The 27,842-nt window shown below is 38.7% G+C and overlaps 1 protein-coding gene across 1 annotated transcript; it reads left to right on the forward strand.

The window, feature by feature from the left end:
• Positions 1-27,805, forward strand: PPP2CB (protein phosphatase 2 catalytic subunit beta). Its single transcript, XM_031440168.2, has 7 exons — positions 1-155; positions 15,410-15,619; positions 16,922-17,095; positions 18,815-18,904; positions 19,017-19,178; positions 20,764-20,882; positions 27,113-27,805. The coding sequence occupies exons 1-7, from the start codon at positions 54-56 to the stop codon at positions 27,183-27,185; spliced, it is 930 nt and encodes a 309-aa protein (XP_031296028.1). The 5' UTR covers positions 1-53; the 3' UTR covers positions 27,186-27,805.
• The last annotated feature ends 37 nt before the right edge of the window (positions 27,806-27,842 follow it).

Genomic DNA, 27,842 nt, shown 5'->3' on the forward strand with positions numbered 1-27,842 from the left:
GGGGACGGGCGGGGGTGGGGAGGGGGGCCGGAGGCGGAGGGACTCGGGCCGCCATGGACGACAAGGCGTTCACCAAGGAGCTGGACCAGTGGGTCGAGCAGCTGAACGAGTGTAAACAGCTTAACGAGAACCAAGTGCGGACGCTGTGCGAAAAGGTAGGAGAGAAAAGGGGAGAGAAGCGGGAGGGGAGCGCCGGGCTGGCTGGGGGCGGGGACCCCTCCTTCCCCCCCCTTCCCAGCCCCTCCCCTCTCCTCCCTTCCCGGGCTGCCCGCCTTGTGCCCAGCGCGCCGGTTGAGGGACTCGCGGGGCTGCGTCTCTTGCTCCCGCAGCCTCCCCGGGGCGGGGCCGGGCCCTTCCACGACCCCTTCCGGACCCAGCCCCGACCCCGACCGGTCGCTCCCCGTCCAGGCCTCGGGGGTCTGGGGTCGGTGGGCGGAGGAAGCGCGGCACTAGGAACCCACGCCCTAAGTGTGGTTGGGGTCGCCGACGCTCTTTGGAGGATTGCTGACACCCAAGCATTTCCCGTGCAGACTAGCAATCCCGGCGCTTTAGCTGGCCGACAGATTAATCTAATGCGGCCTCGTAATTGAAACTGCACCGAAAATGAACCAGGATGTTGTTAACATCTACGCACTTGTTAATCAACGTAGGCTTTTTCTCAGGTGACTCGGCCCTTCAAAAATCATTCAGTTGGAATGTGTCAGGCGTTTGTTTGTAGAGAGGTGGGTGTGATGGCAGACTGATTTTTAAAATAGAAGTTGACTTTGGTTGAAACAGATGGTGACTGGTCTTCACGTTGAGAAGCTCTTTGGAAGCAAAAATGTTGATTTTCAGAAACAAGACGGCAAGTCTTAAGTTTGGCAACAGTGATTGCCTGAAATGATAAATGGGATATGCGTGTTTCGTGCGGGGTAGCACTTTTCAGAAAGTTATTTCCACTTCTATTATATGTAAAGCCCCCCCATCCCAAACGTAATAAAATATGTAGGTGGTTAACTGTTTACAGTCGCTCTTGATTGTATGATCTTAGACGGCTTTCTGAATTCTGTATCCATTGTTTTCTTAACCACTGGCATTATTTCGTTTTCATCTTTTTTTTCTCATTTATCTCTTGCAGTCTGGACTAAATAATTTCTATACATTTTTATGTAAAAAGGTCCTATATGAAGGAGTAACGAAGTTATTTATTCTTTAATGCTCTTGGGTTGGCTTGTATTTTTAAACCATAATCCATAAGACTTTCTTGATCCTTGTGTTTGAAAGTTAGGATGCCTCAGAAGAACACTGGAGAAGAAAAAGGTTTTGTCTGTATTGTTTATACTCTTAAAATTAAGCATCTTAGGAACGGAGAAGTAATAGCTAATATTAAGTTAAAATAGGAAATTCAACTAAGTGTAATGTTGTTTAGGGCTTTATATATTAAATAACTATTTATTAGCACAGGAGAGTTTATTTCTGTAAGTAGAACTGCCGAGCAAATGGTATCTGTCTTTCTGAAACTGTTTACTGATCACAAGTTCGACATCAGTTTTCTTGGGTGATAACCTGTAATTTCATGTCTTAAAATATATCATTTTTATTTAAATTGCTCACTCTCTCAGGCTCTAGTGTCAAGTGAAATATCCAGTTCTGAAATTAGCTGAGTCAGGTAACCCCACTATGAACAGAAGATACAGACTTGAATTATGGACAGAGTTGGTAGTTGAATCAGTTTTTCCCTTTGACTCTAATAATTTTTAAATGTCTTCCTAGAGAAGAATCTTGTACCCCTGCTCAGTCACACTTGAGTCTTAATCACTTGAGGAAGCTTTCGTATGTCGAGAGATTTTGTTGGTTTCAGCTCCTAGATAAATTGGACTGCCAATCCCTACGACCTGTGAAGTGTATTTAATCTTGTATCTTAACCCACTTTTCTCTTTGAACATTTGTGCGTTTATCTTTGTCCTCCACCCCTCTGATGGGGTCGCCCGTGGGCTGGAGAAGTGAGACAGTGCTCCTGTCTACCTTCTGAGAAGTGCTTAGTGTGGCAGCCCCCTTCCAGCTGTGGTGTGTGGACTCTGTCTTGTGACCTTAGTCTGGAGTCCCATTTTATATTCCTACCTCTACCCTCCCTTGTCCTGCCAGGTGCGGTGTTATTTATAATGGTAGCCAGCTGGAGTTCCAGCCCAGGCTCCACAGCTTGATGACTGCCAGTCTCTTTGCACCTCTGATTCCTTATCTGTGAAACAGGCATGATAGTTTTTGCTGATCTCCTCAGGTGGTTGTGTTAAGATTTAAGATGCTACTGGTGTTAAGTCCCAACAAGAAGTTAGCACTCTGAGTATTAAATGAAGAAAAGCTAAAAATAAAAATAGCTATTTTATCTCATTTTAAATGTCATCCCGTTTTCTTTTAAAATAAATACATGTGCTGATAGGACTTCTCTGTGGACAATGTACTTTTAAAAGAGGTTTTCTGTTTGCTATAGTGACCACAGAACTCTGAAAAGTACAGTTTCATTATTTCTTGTGGTCACCGTTATTTGAAACACAGAGTACTGGGATCAGTAGTAATTTTGTGAAGTCACTTTACTCCTCATGTGGTCTACTTAATACTCGTTCTACTTGATACTCACTCTACCCTTCCATATCAAGAATGGCAGGCATGTAGAAAGAATATAAGAGAAAAATAAAAAGTCAAACCTAATTGTAAATATCATCTTTCTGTTTAATTCTTTGTGACTAGATTTTAGTTTCTTATTTTTAATAATATATGGGTTTTTGGAATTTACTGGAAAAATTATTCTATAGAAAGTTACATCATATGGTAGTGGTTTCTCCCTCAAAATTAAATTCCTGTTCTAATGCAGATTGCCTAAAATCCAGAGGAGTCAGCTGAAATTAAGTGGTACTGGAGAAAGCTCTATTTTGAGGTAGTGGCCAAAACTGTCCTAATGTCAACTGAAGAATAAGTACAAAAAATATGGGTATGTATGGTGTTTCTGGCCTTCCAGGTTAATTTCTGTCTAGATAAAAGTGGTTTGCATAGAATATTGAGGCATGTCTTCTAAGAAGGCTGGCTCTTACCGGGAACTTAAGTTAGCAATTGAGTTTTGAAGCTGATTGTACGTTCCGCAGCCGCGGCAGCAGCGAGCCTGGAGGGCCAGTTGGGCACGGTTCAGGACTGTGATTAGCACTATATTTAACTCTTGGTAGAGTCTCAGGAAGAGAAATTTTTTAGGCACTTTGACCTGATAAACTTTTTTTTGTACTGAAGAACTTTGGTGTTGATAATTCGAATTAGGAAGGGAAATTTAGCCTGTTTGTGTGCTAGCAGGTCTATTCTGATGTTTGTAATTTTTAGGTTTGTGTAGATAAATGTGTAAATTTTATATTAGACTAATGGATATATTTTTGAATCCTGGCCTCAGCCTTGAAATAAGCAGAAATATCTTTAGGATATTACTTATTTCATTAATGTAAAAAAGCCTGCTTAAATTCCTGAGTGCCTAAAACCGTCTTAAGAGAAGATTAGATCCTGGTAGAAAGGAATGATTTTTGTGAGTCGAGAAAAATCTCTCAGTTACTTTTCTTTAATATCTGGTAGTTAAAAAATGGTGGTCTTAATAGCCAAAAAGCCTATTACTTTCATTTTAAGTTCCCTTGAGCAAGAATTGGTGTCAACTCAGGTGGCCGGTTGATACAGCATAAAGTGCAGTGATAAAGATAGAAAGTAGCTCCTTTCCTTCTTACTGTAGCAAAGAATGACATGATTACAGTGGAACATGAGCTCAAAACCCAGTTTTACTGACTGAACAAATTGTCATTTTCCACTGTTACCTAAGCCAGCCTTTCATAGCAGACAGGTAAATAAACTACACAAACTGGACTAGCACAAACTACTGCTAATGACTAGAAAGCAGAGTTTTAAAAATCGTTTCATTGATTGTACATATGATGTGTAAAATCATGTCCGTAGATAGATAAAATGAAGATGCTTAGATTATAAACTGTTTTTACTGGAGTAGTTTCATTTGCAACATATGCCTTTTATCCTGCTTTGAAGATCTTGCAGAAATTTTTCCTTCAATCTTTCTCAGGATAAATGCTATGAAGGACTTGGAGGATGAAGTCCTCTTTGGTAAAAGGAAACCAAAATGCCAGAAATTGAAGATAAAATTAATGCCAAATTGGTCACTGTATTTTACACTATATAAGCTTTATCTATTTTCTGAACTTAGTTTTTCTGTGAAGAATGGCATTAAAATCACCAGCATCATCTAGTGTGTTTGAGAAATTTGAGTCTACTTGTATAAGAATTCTGAATTGTTTTGAACTGATTTCCTTGTAATTTTCCTTCATGTAAATGTAGTGAAATGTGAACCTAATCTTTAAAACATCTTGCAAAAAGAAGTCTTTTTCTTTCGTAATCTCCCTTTATTAATGACCAAAAAGGTGTCTGATAACTTCCTGCACATTGCTCTTTAGGTCTAAATGTCTTTAATAATCAGGTTACCCCGGGGAACGAGGTCTGTGCATTCTGGATACTTCCTAGGGGATGGGGGAGCTCAAGCTTACACTTGCTTTGCTGTCTCTTGGAATCTGGGACAGTTTATTGTCCCCTGCAAGCTGTCCTTTGAAATACTTTTGTGATCAAAAGAATTAAATGACAGTCTTCAGAGGTGACCTGAGGTTACTGACTTGTACTCCAGTAGCACTTTGTATAATAAAAATATGCACAATTCCATTAAAAATCTATTAAATAGTATTTTTATAAAGAAAGTCATTTTTTGAGAATGGAATGGGGGAAATTGTGTCCCCGCCTGTTCAGTCTTAGATGAAACTTTATTTGAACTAACTTTTTAGCAAAGAATTGGATTTTTTTTAATGTGCAAGGTACAGTGTATAGGCTGTAGTTTAATTTTGCTCTTCCCATTTTATAGAGAGTGAAATCATTATAAAGTTTCTCTCCCTTTGCTCTCCTTGTGATATTTGTGCCCTGGCTGATGGGTACTCAGAGTGGATTCCGGGCAGTCTTCCCTTGCTCCTCCAGTAGCAGAGGAGGACTTGTTCTGTGGGAAGTGAGGGCGAGAAGAGAGCAGTGGCTGAGTGAATGGTTTCCATCAGAAACTCAGCACAGACTAGCTATGTCCAGTGCAGGGGCTGGAGATTAAGCTGTGAACAGAAGCGGAGACGGATGGTTAACAGCTTTCATATAATGTCAGGCAGTGATTCTTGCTAGGAAGCAAAAACAGATGGGGAGAGTGATGGGCTTGGGTTCCAGAGGCTCTTTTAATAGAGTGCTCGGAGGAAACCTTTCAAATTCTTCATAATGTGACTTACTTTTGTGATCAAAAAGGATATGGCAGGAGTTAGAGGACACAGTTCCCAAGACAGCCCTCACTTTTGGCAACAATTGCAAGCTCAGTGGGTTCCTAAAACCGCTTTATTTCAATAACTCATAGGAAGTCTCTCAGAACTCACTGAAAGCTATTAAACTCACAGTTACAGTTTATTACAGGGAAAGAATACAGATTAAGATCAGCCAAGCCAAGGGACACATGTGGTGGAGTTCAGGAGGGGCTGATGTGTTTAATCTAAGAACCAAGAGGTTCCTCCACGAGGCAGAGCTGATGCTGGGTCACCCAGAGCCCCCAGGCAAAGACTCCTCAAGCAGGACACTTGGGACCTAGCTATCACCTCCCTGTGGCCGTGGGCAAAGATCAGACCTCTTTTTGAGTAAGGTTAATTCTTCACTAACAGGTTTTTACTCTGTAACATACTTTAGGTGACAAGAACTTTAATGGACAATATATAAATGTGTAAAAATAATACCAAAATACCTGAAGAGAACGTATGTAGATGTATCAGAACCAAGAAATTGGCAGGATATGAGGTTTTCCCTGTGAATTGAGTTGGCTTTTTTGTTTTAATTTCATAACATTTCTCTTGATTCTGTAAACTCTGAAAATGGAGAAAGGTGGCCATCTTTAAATGTTTAAACATTCTTTCCCTTTTAAAAAAAAGACTCTACAAGATTTAGCATTTTTGTGTAGTCAAAACTGTCCAGCTTTTCCTTAAACTTTAAGTGTACATAAGAATCACTTGGAAAAAAGCAAAATTCAGGCTCCTTGACTCCATCCCAGCGACAGAGTGATTGTCTTGGGCAGGTCCAAAAATCATTTTAAAAGAGCTTCACAGGTATTTTGAGGTAGAAATTTCCAGATTACATTTTGGAAAAGGCTGCTTTGTAGTGTATGCTAAGACTCTTGGTGTTTATTTCTCTTCTTTACATCTACCATCCCTGCAGCCACAGCAGTGAATATTCCCACACTGAGCCAGCCTCTTCTCTGCACTTTTCATCTGAATTTCATTTTCAGCATTATCGCTCTTCATTTCATTGCTATAATTTTACCATTTACTGGCCAAATCCCTCTTTTGAGTGTCTATTTTTGTAAAACATCACATGAATTTATTATTGGAAGAAGTATCGCTGGCAGTCTGGGTGTGAACCTAGTAACAGGTGTGCTCTGACCAATCACTAACAGACTTTGAAAGAAGTGATGTGATTGGTCTTCGATCATGAGACACACCTTTTATTATGTAATGATCTGTATACTGGCAGCCAAATTTTACTTTATGTAATGACTCACAGTAAGTATACTGTAGTTACTCACATTTGAACCACATTGGGGGCCTGGTGTTTCGCAGTGGTAAGTGAAATTCATGCATATAGGAACTGTGCAGATGAAAACTGCCTGTGTTAAAGAGAGATGACTGGGTAGAACTCAGATCCACTAGAAAATTTTGTTCTAACTCCACTGAGCAGCAACATTATTTCATATTTACTTTTGGGTTTGTTTTCCCTCATACAATTTTTAAAATTGAGATATAATTCACATACTATAAAAGTAATCCTGTAGAGTGTACAATTCAGTGACTTTAGTACATTCATAAGGTTTTGCAACCATCACCACCATACAATTCCAGAACATTTTCACCACCCCAGAAAAGAAATACAGTGCCCATTAGCAGTCACTCCCCATTTTCCCTTCCCCACACCCTCTGGTAAGCATTGGTTTACTTTCTGTCTCCATGGATTACCCTGTTCTGGACACTTTATATAAATGGGATCACATGTAATCTTTCGTGTCTGACTTCTCTCACTCAGCATGATCTTTTGAAGACTCTTCCATGTTGTCGCTTGTGTCAGTACTTCATTCCTTCTTGTGACAGAATAAAATTCCAGTATATGAATATAGCACTGTGGTTTTTGTAATTAAGTTATTGCCATCTGGAATTTGTTTTGAGGTTTTAAAAGTAATTTTTTCAGATTGAAAAAGTAATACATGTTTTTTAAAAATTTGAGCATCTCAGAAATGTAGGGGAAAGCATATGCTCCGCTGTCACACCCCCCGTCCCCACCCACTGTCCCCCCACCTCAGAGGTTCTCCGTGTGCAAAACACTGTTTTGCAGGGTAGGGAGGATGTTTGTGGTGTATTATTTTTATTAAAATGGGGTCACAGTTACAATATCCTAAAACTTTGTTTTAACCAAACAAGGTATCTTGGCCTGTGTCCATATATACACCACCTCATTCATTCTTAAATTCAGCAGAGTATATAATTTATGCTTATTTGTGTTTCCAGTGTCAGGACATTGCTTGGCATACAGACATTTAACTGTTGTCTAGTTGAAAGGAAAGGTTTGTTTCCTTGTATTTGAAAAAGAAAAAAAGGATCAATTCTCATTTATGGAAGAACCTTGTAACTATAGGCGGACAGGCCACCCCACTTACTTAACCTAGCCTGTAGGATTTAGAACTTCATTTTAATCTCATCTGTTTCAGAGGTCTGTTCTATGGCTTTCTCTAGATGAATTTTCCTAGGAGTAAGAGGTAATCTCTAATGTTTTATAGCAGATTATTTACGTGTAAGTAGAGGGGAAAGAAAAGAATTTGTATAATGGCTCTGCCAAACCAAATACGGTAACTTTTTGGTATTATGACTCTGGCAGTAGGCACCAGCACAAAAATAGAAATTGAATGTCACCTGTTGAGAGGCAGGGGAGACTTGACATTTACGTAGTCTGTATTCTTAAAACATGGGTGGGAGAAAGTTAAGTATTTATGTGAATGTCACTCCCATAGTTTCATTTTCTCAATTCTCCTCCTAAGGTAGATTTGATTTTATAGCAGCAGGAAAGAATATGTTTTAAATGGGTAGGAAAGGAAACAAGTTTGAATAGCTAGGTACACAGCCAACGTGTGCAGTAAAAGCAGCTTTCTGCCTGGATGCATCTGTGCCAAGTGGCATTTAGCATCACCACAATCCTTCACTTTACAGGTTTAAACTTGCTCTTACACTTCTAGAGATAATTAAACTTTGGGTGCTTAGTCACATTAAAAACACTCACGAGAATTACACATAGAAGTACACGGTGTACAGAAAAGACTTCGCATAGCGGCACTTAGCCCAGTGCAGCAAGGCCTTGTTTCAGGGTTGCCTTTGGTGACTGGAAGGTTGGGTTTGAGGAGGCTTCCCACCATTCTCTGTTAAGGATGGCTCACTTTGCCTAAACTGTTTATGCAAACAATATGATTTATGCTGAGCACGTGCTCTCCTTCTGATGTTTGGAATTTGGGTACATGCTAGGCAGAGGGTCCCTATGTGACTGGCTCGCAGTTACAAATCCTGGGCCCTGAGTCTCTAATGAGCCTCCCCGTAACTAACAGATGTCACATGTGTTGTTACAACTCCTTGCTGCAGGCATTAGGTGCATCCTGTGCGACTCCACTGGGAGAGGACTCCTGAAGCTTGCACTTGATTTACTCAGGACTGTGCCCTGTGTGCCTTTTCCTTCTAATTTTGCTTTGTGTCCTTTTGCTGTAATAAATCATAGCCATGAGTAGGACTATACGCTGAGTTCTGTAGATGTTCTGTGAGTCACCACCAGACCTGGGGATAGTCCTGAGGACTCATGACACACAAAGGCTTTTACACTGAGAATTCCAAATACCAGGTGAGCTGTATGCTTACATCTGCCGAGCCAGCACGTTCTTTCCTTGAAGGCAAGCCAGAGTGCTCTCACAGTGAGATCACTTTATAATACAGGGTTCAAGTTATAAATCAAGTATTTTAAAACATCAGGGGTCTGTAGAGTAAAGATGAAAATATTGGAGGAGGGCACGGGTCTGGCCTGACAAAGTACTTTCTTCACTACTATGTAGATAAAAGCTCAGGAAGTATTATTGTAAAGCAGACACACTCACACTGTATATCACATATCTTAACCCGTCCTCATAGTTTTATAAAACCTGTGCTGGGTTAAGATAACCATATGTCCTTAAAAGAACAGTTGAATTGGATAATATTTACATTTTGGTGCTTTTTACTTCTATATTTATGATAGTAATGATAGTGGTTGTATGTGAATAGATCTCCTTTCTAGAGTTAGAACCATCAGCTGAGTGTCGGGGTTGTTTTTTTTGTTTTTTTGTTTTTTTTTCATAATAAATAGAAGACATCAGGTCCAGTTGAACTCTAATGATTCGTGGTCATCAGTTTGGTTTTTTTTTCTGAAGAAAACTGGGAAGCTATCTCATGGAATAAACTTGGTAAAAATGTTGTTCCATTTGTGATCTTGGGCATTTCAGAGCTGCTTGTCAGACCTGTAGGAGATGCTTGATAACCCCTCAAATTCCCTTCAGTTCTGATTGGAATTACACCTCGTAGCAGTTCTCCCGATTCTAGCCCCTTCCCAGTGACTGCCTGGGGCAGCAGGGAGGAGGTGTCTCTGCCCGCCAGTGAGCCTCCTGGGAAAGCTCTGTGAATGGGAGACCAGACTGGTGTGCCCTGCGGCCTTGTGCCCCTTCTGCCCCTTGTGCAGTGCCCAGGGATGCACCCCCATTTTGTGACCACGAGGCGGCAGTTCTGTTCACTGAGGATGGCAAGAAGGGAAAGGGAGAGCCCGCTGTCCTGGTGGCCCTGGAGGCGCTGCACCAATGCAGGGTGCCTGCGTGCGGGCTTCTCTTTAAGTGAGAAGAATAAGCCCACAGTCTAAGCCTTCTCTTCCTCCCTGAAAAAAAGATATTGCAGTACTATAATGATAAGAAGATAATGTGTTTCACCACACAGCTAAGAATCAACCATTAAAGAAACTGAATTTGGAAAAGAATAGCTATTTCCAGATTATACATGTGGAATATAAGACTCCATTTCTTAGAGGGGTGCGGACTCATAGATGCCTGGTCTAAATGAAGACACTGAAGGTATACAGGTGTTAGGTTTACACGATTAGATTTGAATTGGGAGAACTCATTTTTCTGGAGGACTTCTGTACATATAATCTCATTGTAACTAGATACAGGCCAAGAGAAGACACATGCAGACTACATTCTTCATAACTTAGGAAATCTGCTAGGCTGATTTAAGCAGAAATGTCATTTGTTAGAAGAATATTTAGTAGCCTAGAATCAAAAGGAAAGCTGGAGAACTAGGCTTGGAAATTTTACAGAAATTAGAAATTGGAGCCACAGTCAAAATCATACCTTAGAAACATGTTAGATCACTGGAGAGAACACCTGTGGGGGGGCAGGACTTGCCATTGTCCCTACTGCGTAGAGACACTTCACAGTAAGTCTGGCTTAGGTGCATCCAATTGGCATAGATAATCTGGAGAGAGGCTGACTTTCTCTGTGATTCGGACAGTGTGCATACAGGCTTTGGTTGTGACTGGTTTACACAATCTACCATCAGCATTTTGGACTGGTGTAATAGGACGAAAGAGTCCTACTGAAAACAGGCTGAAGTGAATAAGAATCCATGTCTTTGTAGTGACGTGAACCAGCTTGCCCTGTCATGTTACATGAAGGTCACCAGAACAGACGCATCAGGATAGTCTCATGACCCCTTTATACTCTTAAAACTTAAGGACTGCTAAGAGCTTGTGTTTATGTGAAGTGTATTATCAATATTTACTAGCAATTAAAACTGAAATTTTAAAAATATTTATTACTTCTTCAAAAACAGCAATAGCAAATCCATTACATTTGAACATGCCCTTGGGTCACACTTTGAGAACTGTTTCTTTAATTCGTTTATCAGTATAGTAAGTGAATAAAAGCAGTTTCTCAACAAAACTTCATGGCCTCACTATGACAAGTTTGAGAAGTAATAAAGCCATTGATGTAGAAAATTTCCTTACCTAGACTTAAAAATTAACTTTCTGGTGTTAAAATACAGAAAATATAACTAAATTACATTTTAAGTCACCTGGCGTAAAAATAGTTAAAAGCCTTCCATTTAACAGTTTAAACAAAGAATAATTCAGAGCTTTATATTCTCAGTCTTAACAGTTTCTTGGGCTTCTCAAAAATGTGAACTCTTAGTTAGGATTGACCGAATCAGTTATCTTTGAGGCATAGTATAATTTATTCTACAAATATCTTTATACTACAGATGTCGAAATTATTCTGTTATCTCGTGTACTGTAAGTGTTTTCCCAGGCTTTTTATCTTTGTGTACACAGGAGTTTCTATTTTGTTGGGTTGAGCCCGTCAAAGCCAGCACTTTTGAGGAGGAGAGGTTACCTGTTCTTTTCATCTCTGGTGGCTGACCTGTAGCAGACGCTTGACCAATGTGTGTTACGTGAATACATGAACCTTATTTTTCAGGAATATTTTGATATGTCAGGCGATTGCTATGTATGGCGCACATCAGAGCGAACAGTTTTATCAACCTGCTGCCTCTTGTCCTGTATGGGTACTACATATTAAATCTTTCCTGTTTTTGGTAATGTTTCCTTTAGTGGATTTTTAAAATAGAATTAGCTTGTTAAGTTCTTCATGTTACATGACTTGAGGATTCTATTTTAAATATTTCTGCAAAATATTGGTTATTTGTTCTCATTTGACTTGAAAAACACATTACTTGAAGCTTGCTGAGCAGATGACATAATGATGCTATTCATTTTTAAGCTTGTTGCCATGACTTTTTCCAGTTGTTAGTTCCATTGCAGGAGGTTGTGTTGCTCTTGAAAGACCTCTGCTAATTGTTTTCTCCATCTTCAGCTATTATACTAGGATCCTTTTCACTTTGGGATTTACTTTCTGTAAATTGGTTCTTCTATTAAGGACTTTGTATTTGCTCCCAGTGCATTAATGCTTTGGCTTGATTTGACTGACTCTGCTGTAAATGCTTTGGCCCTGTGATCTGAACCAGCTGTTTGAAGAACCTAACACGATTATATCTAAAAATTGTTTAGAGCAGCTCCTTGGTGTGGAAATCCTAGACAGTTTTCCTTACTGGACAGATGGTCTTACAATTTTGTGGCTTGCCTTTTTTACTTACATATCACATACCCAGTATGTCGGATACACTTCTGTAACATTCTTAATGTCTACTTAGTATTCCATTCTATAGATGTATCGTATTTCTTTTCTTATCTAGTACACATTTATAGTTTCCAAAAAGCAAACATTCCTTTACTTATAAACATACATATGTATCTGATTTTATTCATAGTGTGGATGTCTAGCAGTGGAGTTGCTTGGTCCAGTAGTGTAACCGTGTATCAGTTAGCCTTAGGTTTGGTTTGCATAACAGAAGATTCAAAATAATAAAGGCTTGACCAGGTCACAGTTTGTATTTCTGCTGTGTACGGGAAAACCCAGAGATACACAGCCCAGGGGCAATATGGCAGCTCTACAGAGTTACCAGGAAACCAGACATCTTGCTGTATTAGTTTTTTGTGTGGCTGCTATAGCAAGTTACTACAAACTGGTTGGCTTAAAACAAGAGAAATTATTCTCTCACAGCTCTAGGGGCCAGAAGTCCCAAATCCAGGTGTCAGCAGGGCCACACACCCTTGGAGGCTCTAAGAATCCATGCCTTGCCTCTGCCAGCTTCTGCTGGCTGCTGGCGTTCCTTGGCTGCTTCACTTCAGTCTGCCTCTGTCTTCACTTGGCTTCTCTGTGTGTCTGTCTCATAACTCCCTGTGCCTCTCTTACAGGGATATATGCAGTTACATTTAGGGCCTGTTGGGATCATCTAGGATAAGCTCCTCACATCAGGATCCTTAATCACATCTTTCTCACGTGAGGTAATAAATACAGGTTCTGGTGATCGGGAAGGGAGTCTGTCTTGCTGACAAGAACCTAGTCTCACAGCCATTCATAGCTGCATGCGAAGCTGGTGCCGTGTACTCCCACAGTGCATGGTGATGCCTCATTCCCAGTGTGAGAGTACCTGGAGGAGGACCTTTGGTAGGTAATAGGTCATGAGGGTAAAACCCTCACGGATGGGAGCAGTGCCCTTTATCAGAGGAGATGCTCGAGAGATGGCCTTTCTCTCTTGATACCATATGAGGAGACAGCAGGAAGTTGTCCCTCTGCAGACCAGGAGGAGGGCCCTCACCAGGAATCCAAGCAGCCAGTACCCTGACCTTGGACTTCCCAACCTTCAGAACTTGAGGAATAAATTTCTGTTGTTTAAGCCACCTAGTCTGGTATCTGTTACAGCAGCCTGAACTTGACTAAGACAACTGGGAAATGTAGTCTTTTAGCTGGGAGCATGGCTCTCTTGAGTACATTTATTTAAATTATTGAGAAGGAAGAGAATAGTGGATATTGAGGTTAGGCAGTCTTGACCTCAGATGAGTTTACATTTTGTTGGCTACTATCAAGTGCTTTCCAGTGATGTGCATTCCTGCCTGTAGGGCATTAGAATAGCCTTGCTGACAGTGGATAGTTTTCATTTTTGCCAGTCTCATCGATGGAAGAGAAGCAGATTTTTCTAGTCATTGCCCCTCTTTATTCACCATATACTCCAGGTTTGTGGTGGCCAACACCAAGGAAAATGGAAATCCCAAGAAGTCACACCTCAGAGAAGTCCATGGAAGGAAAGACAAGTGGGCAGTATAGTTCCCTGGCTCCCTCCTTTTTCCCTCTTCCCCCTGGTGAAGGTTCATTCCGTGGGGAGGAGACCCACCCACCCCATTTCCAGGTTGTGCCACGCGGCTCAGAAAGCCAGGTACCACATCTTACCACATGGCATTATTAGGATTTTGTACATAACATGTAAATAGGCCCAGAATAAGGCCTGAGAGACTCTCTTGGTGGGTTGGTGTAGAGGTACATATACTTTTATCAGAGGCCTTTTAAATTTTTTTTTCTGATTGTGGGCTCTTTTTCTCATTTGACAAAGTTGTTAGATAGATGAAGTGTAATGAACTTGAATTTAGTTAGCATATTTAATTTACCATTGTTTATATTAAATTCTATACTTCGGGGCCTCTGAATAGTAACTTGACTCATTAAATGTAAAGTAGTTGGAATAAAGAAGTTGAAAGTCTTGCTATGAATTGGTGTAAGAAGGTGTTTGTTTATAGAAGAATTTGAATAATTGTGACTTTTATTAATATTTTTAACTTGTACATAAGATGATTATTTTTAATAAGACAGCTTTATTGAGATGGAATTCCTATACCATACCACTCATTTTGAGCATATAGTTCACTGACTTTTAGTACATTCACAGACATGTGCATCCATCACCACAATATTAGAATATTTTCATTACCCCTGAAAAAAAACCCTGGGTTGCATCTTCTTTCTGTCTCTAGATTTGCCTGTTGTGGACACTTCACATAAATGGAGTCATACAATATATGGCCATTTGTGACTGTCTTCTTTCACTTAATATGTTTTTTTAAAAATATTTTTTATTGAAGTATAGTCAATTTACAATGTTAGTTTCAAGCATACAGCAAAGTGATTGAGTTATACATACACATACACACTTTCTTCAGATTCTTTTCCATTATACCTCATTACAAGAAATTGAATATAGTTCCCTGTGCTATACAGTAGGTCTTTGTTTATTTTATATTTAATGTTTTAAAGGTTATAGCCATGTATCAATACTTTTTATTGCTGAATAATATTCCATTGGGTGAATAATACCGTATTTTATTTATCCATTCATTAGTTAATGGACATGTAGGTAGTTTCCACTTTTTGGGTTTTGTAAGTAATGCTGCCATGAACATGTATAAACGTTAAGCTTTCCTTTCTCCTAAGTACATATCTAGGGATGGAATTGCTGGATCATATGGGAATTCTATGTTTAAATTTTGAGGAGCTGCCAGACTGTTTTCCACAGCAGTTGTACCATTTTACATCCCCACCAACAGTGTGTGAAAGTTCTAGTTTCTCCACATCTTCAAAAATACTTGTAATTGTTTTTTTTTTTTTTTTTTAAGCCATCCTAGTAGGTATAAAGTGGTATCTGGTTTTGGGTTTAGTTTTAACTTTATAATGTACATTTCAGGTAATTTTTTTTCCTCCTGATTTTCTTTTAATAGACAAGAAATGATACCTTCAAATTTGTGATAGAATCTTTTTAAATTGTTGATTTCATTTTTTAAACAGGCTAAGGAAATTTTAACAAAAGAGTCAAATGTGCAAGAGGTTCGTTGTCCAGTTACCGTCTGTGGAGACGTGCACGGTCAATTCCATGATCTTATGGAACTCTTTAGAATCGGCGGGAAATCACCAGATACAAACTATCTGTTCATGGGTGACTATGTAGACCGAGGTTATTATTCCGTGGAGACTGTGACTCTTCTTGTGGCATTAAAGGTATGATTAATGAAATGCCGTTTTCTTTTTTTTCCCAAGCTTTAAACCAGCAAAAGGCAAGAGTGGCAGCATTTCATATCATCTGTTGTAGTTTATGATCCATTCACTTTATAGCCCCTTAAAATAAGACTTGATCTTACATCACCTTGAAAAGTCCATTATTCCTGTGTCTTTTCTATTTTTACTATCATACCATCCATACCTTCATCACTTCACACTTTAATTAGTGCAGTGATGTGGTAACTAGTATTTCTGTCTCCAAGATCTAACCTCTACAAATCTACCTTGCATATGCTGCCAGGTTAAATCTGTCATTTAACACTTTGATCTTGTTACTTCGCTGTTCCCAGACTCTGTCTGATTTCTTACCCCTTCTGCCAAGACTCCGCTTGAGTCCTGCTGCTTCCATGAAGCTTTCAACCATTTTAGTTTTATTCCTTCTACTCTAAATTACCATGAAACTAAATTAATCTCCCATCCCTTATTTATGTCACATAATGGTTTGTTCCCTTGTATTATTTCTCATAGCTCCTTGGTGAAATTAATCCCTAGCCAGCAGAATTCATGTATTATGTTCGTGTGGGCCTGGCACCTAGCTCTGAACACTGAGCTTAATGTTGGACATACTTTGGAGGCTTAGTAATGTGTGGATGTGTAATGGATGTGTGAAGTATGCATTTGCAGCTTTTTGGTTTATAGAATTTGATGCTTTTTCATACTTACCACTTTCCTAACTAAAGAATATGCCATGTCTGTATGTTTTGTTATGAGAAGGAGACTATAAATACATTTGAAATCTAGCCTAGATTTGACAGGGCCTATTTTTGTGTTTTGTTGGCAAATACATTTTTCCTGTGGGAAATAAAGGTTAAAAGGGAGGGAGAGGTTAGTCTGTAGAAAGTTTGTCTCAGGTCCAGGTCTCTGATCTTCTGTGTCCATTCAGCTTTAAAATAATCGTAGTGTTCTGGAAAGACTGAGAAGACTAGGATGAAAAAGATATTAGAAACAAAGATAATGGAGATACAGTTTTCTTATAGTAATATAGGTATCAGTTATTAAGGATTCCAGTAACGGTAGTGTGAATAAATAGTAATGAAGAAGGATGACCATAAAAAAATATTTCAAAGGTTCATCAAGAGGACCTGCTGATGAATGAAAAAAACTTTTATTCTGAAAAAGAATGAACATTTAATGTACCAGCAGAACAAAGAACCATTTAAGGAAGTGGAACCATTTAATGTGCTTAATATAACACTAGTGAAAAATAAGGTCGTATATACCGTGCTTTTTGCTTTTTTCCAGGTGCGTTACCCAGAACGCATTACAATATTGAGAGGAAACCACGAAAGCCGACAGATTACCCAAGTATATGGCTTTTATGATGAATGTCTACGAAAGTATGGAAATGCCAATGTCTGGAAATATTTTACAGATCTATTTGATTATCTTCCACTCACAGCTTTAGTTGATGGACAGGTGTGTATGTGGGGGTGGATAAGAGTAGGAAAAGATTTACTATAGTAATTTAGGGTCTAGATTTACATGACATTCTTTCTGCATCCTCTTGGCCTTTGCTGCCTCTTTCCCTTATTCTTAAGTTTCAGAAGAGGGAATTGGGTAGGTTTGCTGTGCGTTGAGACCAGCAAATTTCCTTGTTGTTCTTCCTTTCCTCCTTCCCTACCTTCCTGCCTCCTGTTCCTTATTTTCTTCTTTCCACCTATTGATCCATCTATTTATATATCATATGTTAAGTGACAGTCTTGGTTCTAAGTAAGAGGACAAAATTTAGACTAGAAATTAAATAGAAATGGATAAATGAAAAATCTGCCTCCTTGGGAACTATCACAGTCTTCTGACACTCATAAAATAAAAATCATTGCTAAATGACCAAGTGGAAGTATGGTGTAAACCAAAACTATCACATGTGAATTAGGGATAAAATGCAAGGAAATGCATATATTTATAAATGACATTTATTTTATAGAAAAATAGAAAAGAAATAATGTGCAATAAACATTTAACTCAAAGAATGAAGCAGTAAAATAAAGGATTAAAGATAAAAGCAGAAATGGATACTAGCAAATATAGAGCTGATCATATGGCCAAAAGCAGTTTTTGGAAAGTCTAATAAAAAAGAAATACATAATAGTCAAACTGATCTAGAAAAAGAGAGAAAGGTCACGTAAAGCATGTGGCATGAGAAGCAAGGCATCACTGTTTTAAGTGTGGAGGCACTTAGGAATCGCAGTGACAGGTGCAGCCTTATTCCAGTAAGCGTGAAAGACAGGTGAAACTTACTATAGCAGAATATTAATTATTAAATTGTTTTGAAGAAATTACACCAATGTAAACAGACCGCCAAACTCAGAAGAAATTGAAGAGTAACTAGGTCTAGGTAGTTTTATAGGCAGATTCTAACAGACCTTTAAAGAACATAACATTTTTGTGTTTTGGAGCTTAGGAGAAGATGGAGAGCTTCAAAATTCACTCTGTGAGGCTAGTATAACCCCAATACCAAACCAGACATGACAGGCACAAAATAATGAAATCAGACCAAAACTACCTGAAAAATGTCCTATATCTTACTGTTTCAAACTTAATTAAGGAATAAAATAAAATAACATTAATTGGATAAAGAAACTTACACTGACTATACTTATCAGCAAAACGTCAGAAACCTCATCAAAATCAGGAGGAAAATGCCCTCTAAAACTTGTATTTTTTATTCAATTTTGGTTTTGGATGTTCTAGTCAAGGTAAAAAACATAGGGAAGAAAATAACAATCATGTTGTTTGCAAAAATATTTTTATGTACTCAGAAAACTCTTAGAAAACTGAAAAACTACTAGAACCAGTAACAGGAATCAGTAGGGTCTTTGCTCTAAGAGAAATGTTAAATTTTTATATGTCAGCAGTAACCAACAGAAATGGTATTCCAGAGAAAGGGGAAGTATACTATATAAAACATCTGGGATTATAAAGGAAAAAAACAGAATAAAGATACTTAAATGTTCACAGAAAATAAATGTATTTTCTGTCTTTTCTGTTGTATTTTATAAATTTTCCATAGTGACTATTAAACATTTTGAAAAGAAAAGCTACTAGAATTGACATTTGTAACCATTATTTAGTCTCTATTAACTTTTTTAGCTTTAATAAAACAAATCTATTTCCTTTTTTTTAATTCATAAACAGATATTCTGCCTCCACGGTGGCCTGTCTCCATCCATAGATACACTGGATCATATAAGAGCCCTGGACCGTTTACAAGAAGTTCCACATGAGGTAAACTTAGTTTTAGTGAAAAAGAAAGGAATATAACCACATTGTGGAACAGCGAGATCAGCTGACTATGCCTGCTAATAGTTTATAACTCGTCTTTCATTTTCGTGGCCAGGGCCCAATGTGTGACCTGTTGTGGTCAGACCCAGATGATCGTGGCGGGTGGGGTATTTCACCACGCGGTGCTGGCTACACCTTTGGACAGGATATTTCTGAAACATTTAACCATGCCAACGGTCTCACGCTGGTCTCTCGCGCTCACCAACTTGTAATGGAGGTATGTCCTTTTCCTGTAGGATAATCTCTGTTTCAGTTAAGTGTATCTGTAATAAGGCTTCATAACTCAGAATGTCAGAAACATTCTTCCCCCTTGACTAAATGAAAGGAGAAAAAACTTGGCTGGTTTTAGCAAGTAGGGAAAGTACTAGTTGGCTAGAACAGATTTATAACTCAGTTTTGAAATTAATTTGGACTTAGAGAAAGGTTGCACACACACACAAAAAACTTGTATCCTACACGCATTTCTCAAACATAAATATTTGCTTTATTATTCTGTCTCTCCATTCCTGTTCCCCTCCCCACCCCAACACAGCACAAGTACAGTGCTCCAAATTTCCATGTACATTTTGTAAAAATAAAAACGTTTTCTACTATATAATCACAGAATAGTTCTCACAGTCAGGAAGTCTTCATTGACGTAGTACTATTATCTAATCTAAACACTTTATTTAAATTTTTATCACCTCACTAATGTCCTTTATAGCAAAATTTGTGTGTGTGCTTGTATAATCTAACTCATGATCATGTGTATTCAGTCCCCTGTGATGTGGAAATAATTCCTTAAATTTTCTTCGTTTTGCATAAACTTGACACTTTTGAACACTATAAGCAGTTGTATTTTGTAGCAGTACCTTTCATCTGTGGTCTGGCTGATGTTCCTTCCGGTTCCAGATGTACATGTTTTGGCAGGCGCGTCACGGTGTGATATTGCATCCTTCTCAGTGCCTCAGATCAGGTCCTGAGATCTGTCCCTCTACTGGTGGTGGTAACTTGGATCACTTAGTTGAGGTGGTGCTTGGCAGATTTCTCTACTAGGGAGTTACTATTTTTTAAACACTAAAGGAATATAAATAGAATATAATCCTTCTAAAACAGTAGGGGGTGACTTCAAGATGTTAGAGAAAACTTCACTAAACCAGTAGAGGCAGGAGTGTAACAGCATGGTAAATAAAGAACACAAATTCATACAGTAAAGATAAATCTGATTGTATCAGTAGTCATAAGAAATGTGAATGAAAAATTTTACTTTCCTGAAGTAGACTATCAAATTAGATAAATAATTAAAATTCACCTGTTATTTGGGATTTATCTAAAACATGATGATACCACAGGGGCATGGAAAGTGGTAGATCAGTATATTAATTAGATAATTATCCAAAATACAGCTAATAATATGAATCAGAAACGGCTCTAAGACAAAAGTGTATCGAGATGATGAAAACAGGCCCAGTTCTCTAGGAAGAAATCAAGCTAAATTTATATTTACCTGGTAAAAGAGTCAAAATAGAGAAAGCAAAAATTGACACAATTTATGAGGAAAATTTGAGAATGCATCCTAGCCAAGATGTCAAACATAGAGTAAGCAGAAAAATACAATTACTGAGTTCCCTGTAACAGAACCCTGTGTCCAGAGTTGCGTATATGGTGCAGATGCACAGTGTTAAAGATGGACACCTGTAAGAATACAGCAGACTGCATTTCCACAGAGAATACTTGTAATTTTTGAGTTTAGTTTTCTAAACTTACCTGTGTCAACATAATTTTATGTTGAAATACTGATTTTTTTTTTTTAAATGCTGCAGGGATACAACTGGTGTCATGATCGGAACGTGGTCACCATTTTCAGTGCACCCAATTACTGTTATCGTTGTGGGAACCAGGCTGCTATCATGGAATTGGATGACACTTTGAAATATTCCTTGTAAGTAACTTTAAATTTCAATTGTATGTAATCACTTTTAGGAGGAAAATTTTAATGTAGATTATTAAAATTAGAGGTAAGGATTTCTGCTTCTGGAGGAGAGGAAGGAGGAACACGTCAAACCGTCTACTCAACAGAAACAACCATTGGACTGGAGAATGTTTCTTTAAACAGTTATTTCAAGTGTTTGGAATTTGTCCTAAATGCATACAGCAAATATAGGAACACTTACTGTAGAATATCTGCTAACTCTCAGTATAACACCAGAGTCTGTGGAATTTAGCCCCAGTGTGTTCCCTCCCTGTTTCCAGACCCCTTGTACAGAAACTAGCCTGCAGTCACTCTGCCCTGGGTGGGTGTGGTCAAGGGGATGGGACTTCTCCCCTTCCCCAGTTCCCAGTCTAGGGCTGTGGTTTCTCCCCAGGGAGGCAGGTACCAGCATATCTCAACTACCCCGGTCCTGGGTTACAGAAGCTCTGTTCCTGGTGGGTGCGATTAGTAGGCCTGAGACTCCTTTCTCCTTCCCCTGCCCCCGGGTTGGAGGGTCTGTACCAGGCATGCATGGCAGGCAGAGGATGCTGCGGCCCTGGTTCTTGCCCCAGCACCTGCTGTAGAATAGAGGACGTCACTAAGAAGTAGGCCACCATACCTGCCTGCACCTCCGAACAGGGACATAGAAGTTCTGTTCAGAAGGAGACACAGAACAAAAAGCTCCTCAGCTGCCTGCAGAGACTGTCCTTACTTAGAACAGAGCATCGAGAATTACCAGCCTAGTAAGTGTTTTGTTGAAAATAATAGGTGTTATGGTGGAGGCTAATGAAGAAGGCTCTCATGGCTCCCTTGATACTAGTAGCAACACGCAAAAGAGGCAGGGCAAGGAGAAGTTTCACAGGTAAAACCCGGGGAGGAGAGTGCCAAGAAGAGGTTTCCTGTGGGCATCACAGTCAGCAAAAAGGCAGGCAAGGCTGTGCGCGTATGCTACGCTGTACCCACACAGGAGCAATCAGAATAGCATGTGGGGCATTCTTGAAAACATTTCCAAGCCACACATAGATTGTACTGGACTGGATAGTTTACCCATGTCCACTCAGAACCTCATAATGTGAGATTATTTGGAAATAGGGTCTTTGCAGATGTTATTAGTTAAAATGAGGTCTTAACTCAGAGGGAGAGTGCTATGTGAGGACAGAGACAAACTGGAGTGATGCATCTACAAGCCAAGGATTGCAGGAGCTACCAGAAGCCAGGGAAAGGCAAAAAGGATTCTTCTCTAGAGCATTTAGAGGGAGCATCGCCCTGTAGCACCTGATTTTAGACTTCTAGCCTCCAGACATGTGAAAGAATAAGTTTGGCTGATTTGTGCTAGTTTTAAGTCAGTTTGTTATGGCAGCCCTAGGAAACTCATACATAGGTTAATCAACAAAGGGTGGAACCTTCACTGGTACCAGGGGCTTAAACACAATTTCTAACCAAACACCAGCTGAAAAACAAGTTTCTCTGATCTGGAGCAACTCCTCAAAGTTGTATTAACACATACATCTCTGACAGTCTAGACTATGTGCATGCCCAAGGTTGCCACATCTCAGAACTAACTGGAGATGGGAGACTAGTCCCTGGCTAAATTGTGAGCCAAAACTTAAATTCCTTAAACTTTGAATAACAACCTCCAAGACATGTACACTTCCAATGGTCATTCTAGATTAGGGTTGGCCCTAAGATCTAACTGACCAAGGAGGGTTTTCAGCATGACCTTTGATCAATAAGTGGCTTGGGCCAATCCAGAGGCAGCCTCTGAGTAACCAGGCTAAAAGATTAAAATCTCAGCAGGGCCCCAGAGGCTGCACAGTATGAGGGAAATAGACCTCACAGTTTAGCCAAGTCACTAAACAAATAGTGACCAACAGACAAACAGCATCAGTCCACAGGGAGATCAGTATCCGTGGTTCCTACAGTGTGTTACATATAATACCCAGTTTTTCAGTAACAAATGAGAAGACACATAAAGGAACAGGAAAGTGTGACCCATACACAAGAAAAGAGCCGGCAATAGAAACTGCTTCTCAAGGGGCCTGGATGTTAAACTTAGCAGACAAAGATTTCAAAATAATCATTACGAATATGTTCAAAGAACCAAAGGAAACCATGTGTAAAAAGAGCTGAAGTGAGGTGTGCTGAAATCATTAGAGGATATCAAAAAAAGAGATAGAAACTATTAAGAGAACCAATTGGAAATTCTAGAGTTGAAAGGTACAACTGAACTGAAACGTTCATTAGGATGGGCTTAGCACAAGATTTGAGGTAGTAGAAGAAATCAGCGAATTTGAAGATAATGAAAAGACTAAGACTAAGCAAAGAAAAGTGAACAGTGCCTCAAAGAAGTGCGGGACCCCTGTAAGTACAGTGGTATAAGTGCAACAGGAGCTCCAGAAGCAAAGGGGCAGAAAGAATATTTGAAGAAATAAAGACTGAAAACTCTTCTTATTTGATGATAAACATTAATCTGCACCTTCAGGAAACTCAACAAACTCTAACTTGGATAACTTGAAAGAAATTCATACCCAGACACATCATGGTCCAAATACTGGGGAGTCTAAAAGGAAAATTCTTGAAGGCAAAAGAGAAAAATGACTTACAGTAGGGAACCTCAATAGGAAAATCAGCTGACATCTCCTCAGAAAGGCACTAAAACATACTCAAAGTGCTGAAAATAAAAACTCAACCAAGTTCCATCCAGGACAACTTCAGAATGAATGGAAAGAAAGACAGACAGACCCAGGTAAACAAAAATGGAGAGAACTCAGTGCTGGCCAACCTGACATTCAGGAAGTACTAGAGGGAGTGCTTCAGGCTGAAAGTAAATGACACCAGAAAGTAAATCAGCTGCACACACCAGATAGTAATTGTAAAAGGTGGAAGAGTTGCACCTGCTTAACAGATTTAAAAGTCAGTTGCATTCAAGTACCACATCCTGGAGGAAAAAAGCTTTGGGTCTCATTTCTTTTAGGTGTGAGAATAAAAGAATAAAATATTTTTTTAAAAAGTCTCATGACTCAATGTGGATATATTTGTAGTGTACTTGAACTTATAAGCAATGTAATATATGGAAAGATTTGACAGTAACAGCACAGAGGAGGTGGTGGGAATAAAGCTGTACTAGAGTGAGGAGGTGACACCAGATGGTAATTGGAATCCAAGTAAACTTATGAAGCAAATAAAAGTGAGAAAGTTAATGCAGCAGAATCTATAAATAGACACTCCTCTCAGCTTCTTTAAGGTCATAAGAATATATAAAAATAGTAATTATAATAATGTATCTTGGGGTTTGTAACATGTATACTATGTATAACATCTATAGCCAAAAAAAGGGAAATGAAAAGGACCTATATACTATCTAGGAGTAAATATGTCTTAATTCACTAGCATTTATAAATCTGAAGCAGAATTTCATAAGTTGTGTATTATAAGTTCTAGAGCAGCCACTAATAAAACAAGAAAAATAACTGTTAAATTATTAAAGGAATTTAAATAGTTTTAAAAATAACATTTTACTTAAAAAAGAAAGCAGTTAAAGCAGGAACCAAGAAACAAAGAAAGGCATATTAAAAAGGAGGGGGCAGGTGTCAATCCAGTCATATCAATATGTAACACTGCACATGAGTCATCTAAGCAGTGCAGTCACAAGGCAGAGATAATCAGGTTGTTATTTTTGTTTTTGTAATCTAGCTTTGTAATGTCTACAGGGAACATAATTTTGATTCAAAATCAGAAATAGGTTAAAAGTAAAATGGTGAAAAAAAGACACGCCATGCAAACAGTAACCACAAAAGGGCTGGACTGGTATACATAGCAGACCAAATAGATTTCAAACAAAAATTGTTACTGGACATAAAGAAGGTCATTTCACAATGATAAAGAGTCAGACTATTAGGTAAGTATATCATAGACAGTATGCACCGAACAGTGGAGAATATATGGAACAAAAACATGCAGAACTGAAAGGAGAAAGAAACAATTCAAAATAATAGTTGGAGACTTCACTGTGCCACTTGCAGCAGATCTAAGCAGAAGATCAGCAAGGAAACAGAAGACTCGAGAGACACTATAACTGCCTGACATCCACGGAACACCCCATCCCGCACCCGGCAACAGCAGAGCACGGGATCTTCTGAAACTCACATGGAACATTCTCCAGCACTGACCACGTGCTAGGCTATAAACCAAGCCACAGTAAGGTTAACAAGATTGGAATCATACAAAGTATGTTCTCTAAACACAATGGGATGAAATTAGAAACTGGAAAATATATAAATATGTAGAAGTTAACACATTCCTAAATAACTTGTGGATCAAGGAAGAAATCACAGGAGAAATGAGAAAATACTTTGGGATGGATGAAAATGAAAATACAGTGTAACAAAACAAAACAATGTACCAAGCTTATGGGATACAGGAAAAGCAGTGTTTGAAGAGAAGTTTACAGCTGTAAATACCTGTATTAAAAATCGAGATAGAATTAGAAGTTGACACTCTGAATCGAGAAGAGGGCTGTCACCAGAACTCAACTGTGCTGGCACTTCCAGCCACCAGAACTGTGAGAAATAAATTTCTGTAAGAAAGAAAGAAAGAGAGAGAAAGAGAAAGGGAGGAGAGAGAGAGAAAGAAAGAAAGGAAGAGAGAGGAAGGAAGGAAGGAAAGAAAGAAAAGAAAAAAGAAAAGAAAAGAAAAAAAGAAAGAAAATCAACAAATATCTCAAATCCATAACCTAACTTTACACCATAAAGGACGAAGAAAAAGAAGAGCAAACTAAACCCAGTGCAAACTTATGGAAGGAAATAAAGTTAACAGCGGAAATAAAACAAAATAGTAGAAAAACTAGACAAAACTAGCAAAATCAAAAGTTGTTTCTTTTCAATAAAATTCAAAAGCCTTAACTAGATTGGCCAAGAAAAAAAAAAAAAGAGTAAAGACTCATATTACCAAAATCCCTCCAGGGCTTACTGAAATAAAAAGAATTTTAAGGGAACACAATGAATAACTGCATGGTAACAAATTAGGTAACCTGGATAAAATGAACAAATTCCTGGAAAGACAAAACCTACCATAACTGACTCAGTTAGAAATAGAAAATCTGAATAAACCTGTATACAAATACAGAGATTGAATTAATAATTTTAAAACTTCCTCCAAAGAAAAGCCTAGGTCCAATTGGTTTCATGGTAAATTGACCATTTAAAAAGGAATTAACAGCAGTCCTCCACAAACCCCTACAAAAACCGGAAGGAAGGGGATTACTTCCTAGCCCATTCTTTGAAGACTTTATTACCCTAATACCAAAATCAAAGACATTTTAAGAAAATCATAGACCAACACTCTATGAATATAGATGCAGAAATCAGAAACAAAATATTAACAAACCAAATCCAGCAACATATAAAAAAGATTATACACTGTGACCAAGTGGGATCTATCCTAGGAATGTGAAGTTGGTTCAAAATATATAAAAATCAGTTATTGTAATAAACTATATGAATAAAGGACAAAAACCACATGATCATCTCAGTAAAGCCAGAAAAAGTATTTTTCATAATGAAAGTACAGTTGACCTTTGAAACAACACAGACTGAACTGTGCAGGGCCACTTATATGTGGGTTTTTTTTTTTTAGTACTGTAAACACTACAGTATTACAGGATCCTTGGAACCACAGGTAAGTAGGGAGGATCCGTGTATGCAGAGGGCTCGCTCTAAGTCACACTGGACTTTTGACTGCACAGGGTCAGGGCCTCAAACCCCGACGTTGTTCAAGGGTCAGCTGTACTCAACTAGTCAAAGAAGGGAATTTTCTCATCCTGATAAAGGTCATCTACAAAAACCCCACAGCTAATCACATATCATTCTTAACAGTGAAAGATTGAATGCTTTTCCCCTAAAATCTAGAACAAACACATTTGCTCTCATTATTTCCATTCAACTGATGATAATACTGCAAACCTTTTATGCCAGACTCTGAACCAGACATCTTGTCTGCTTAAACCTTCACCATAGCTCTGTGAGAGAGTTTTATGGATGAGAACACCTGCATTGACTTACCCAGGGCCCTTCCAGTCTTAACTCAGAAAGAGGTGGGAACTGAGGACTGTGCTTTGTGCCTCAGTGTCTTGTTCTCTATTGATTTGTTTGGCTGCAAAGTCAAAACTTTTAACTGTTTGCTTTCATTTTTGCCATTGATAGCCTTCAGTTTGACCCAGCACCTCGTCGTGGAGAGCCTCATGTTACCCGGCGCACCCCAGACTACTTCCTGTAAACTCCTCCTGGGAAAAGCTGCCTTTGGATGTGGAAGTATACCTGGCTTTTTACAATATATACATTTTAAAACAAAGCAGCAGTAATCTGTGTGTCACTGTAACCAATTGGGATCTGTCTTGGCATTAAACCGTATCATGGACCAAAATGTGCCATACTAATCTAATGATGAGCATTTAGCACAATTTGAGACTGAAATGTAGTACAACACTATGTTCTAGATCGGTCGGTCTTAACAGTTTGCCTGCTGTATTTGTAGTAACCATTTTCCTCGGGACTGTTCAAGCAAAAAAGGTAACTAACTCATCTCCTTGTGCACTTATTGGAAATTTAGTTAGAGTGTTTAACTGGCATGGATTAATAGAGTTGGATTTTTATTTTTAAGAAAAATTCACAAGCTAACTTCCACTTAATTCATTACCCTTTATTTTATTGAAATGTATAATTAACTGAAAAAAATTCTTCTTGGGAGTACATTGTCATAACATTTAAAGAGATTTCCCTTCATTTAAACTAAATTACTGTTTTATGTTGATCTGCATATCTCTGTATATTTGTCATGACAGTGCTTGCATTCTATTTGGTGTACTGAGCAAATAAACTTTCCATTTTAAACAAAAACATACTGATTTACTGTGGTAAACTTTTAAATGAAAGT

The sequence above is a fragment of the Camelus dromedarius genome, chromosome 22, assembly GCF_036321535.1.
Source record: "Camelus dromedarius isolate mCamDro1 chromosome 22, mCamDro1.pat, whole genome shotgun sequence".
Lineage (NCBI taxonomy): Eukaryota > Metazoa > Chordata > Mammalia > Artiodactyla > Camelidae > Camelus > Camelus dromedarius.

Excerpts from the sequence above, each read along its gene's own strand:
- PPP2CB (XM_031440168.2), top strand. The coding sequence starts at position 54 with ATGGACGACAAGGCGTTCACCAAGGAGCTGGACCAGTGGGTCGAGCAG. Across the intron at positions 17,096-18,814 it reads CAGCTTTAGTTGATGGACAG|ATATTCTGCCTCCACGGTGG; the intron begins GTGTGTATGTGG and ends ATTCATAAACAG. Across the intron at positions 19,179-20,763 it reads CTCACCAACTTGTAATGGAG|GGATACAACTGGTGTCATGA; the intron begins GTATGTCCTTTT and ends TAAATGCTGCAG.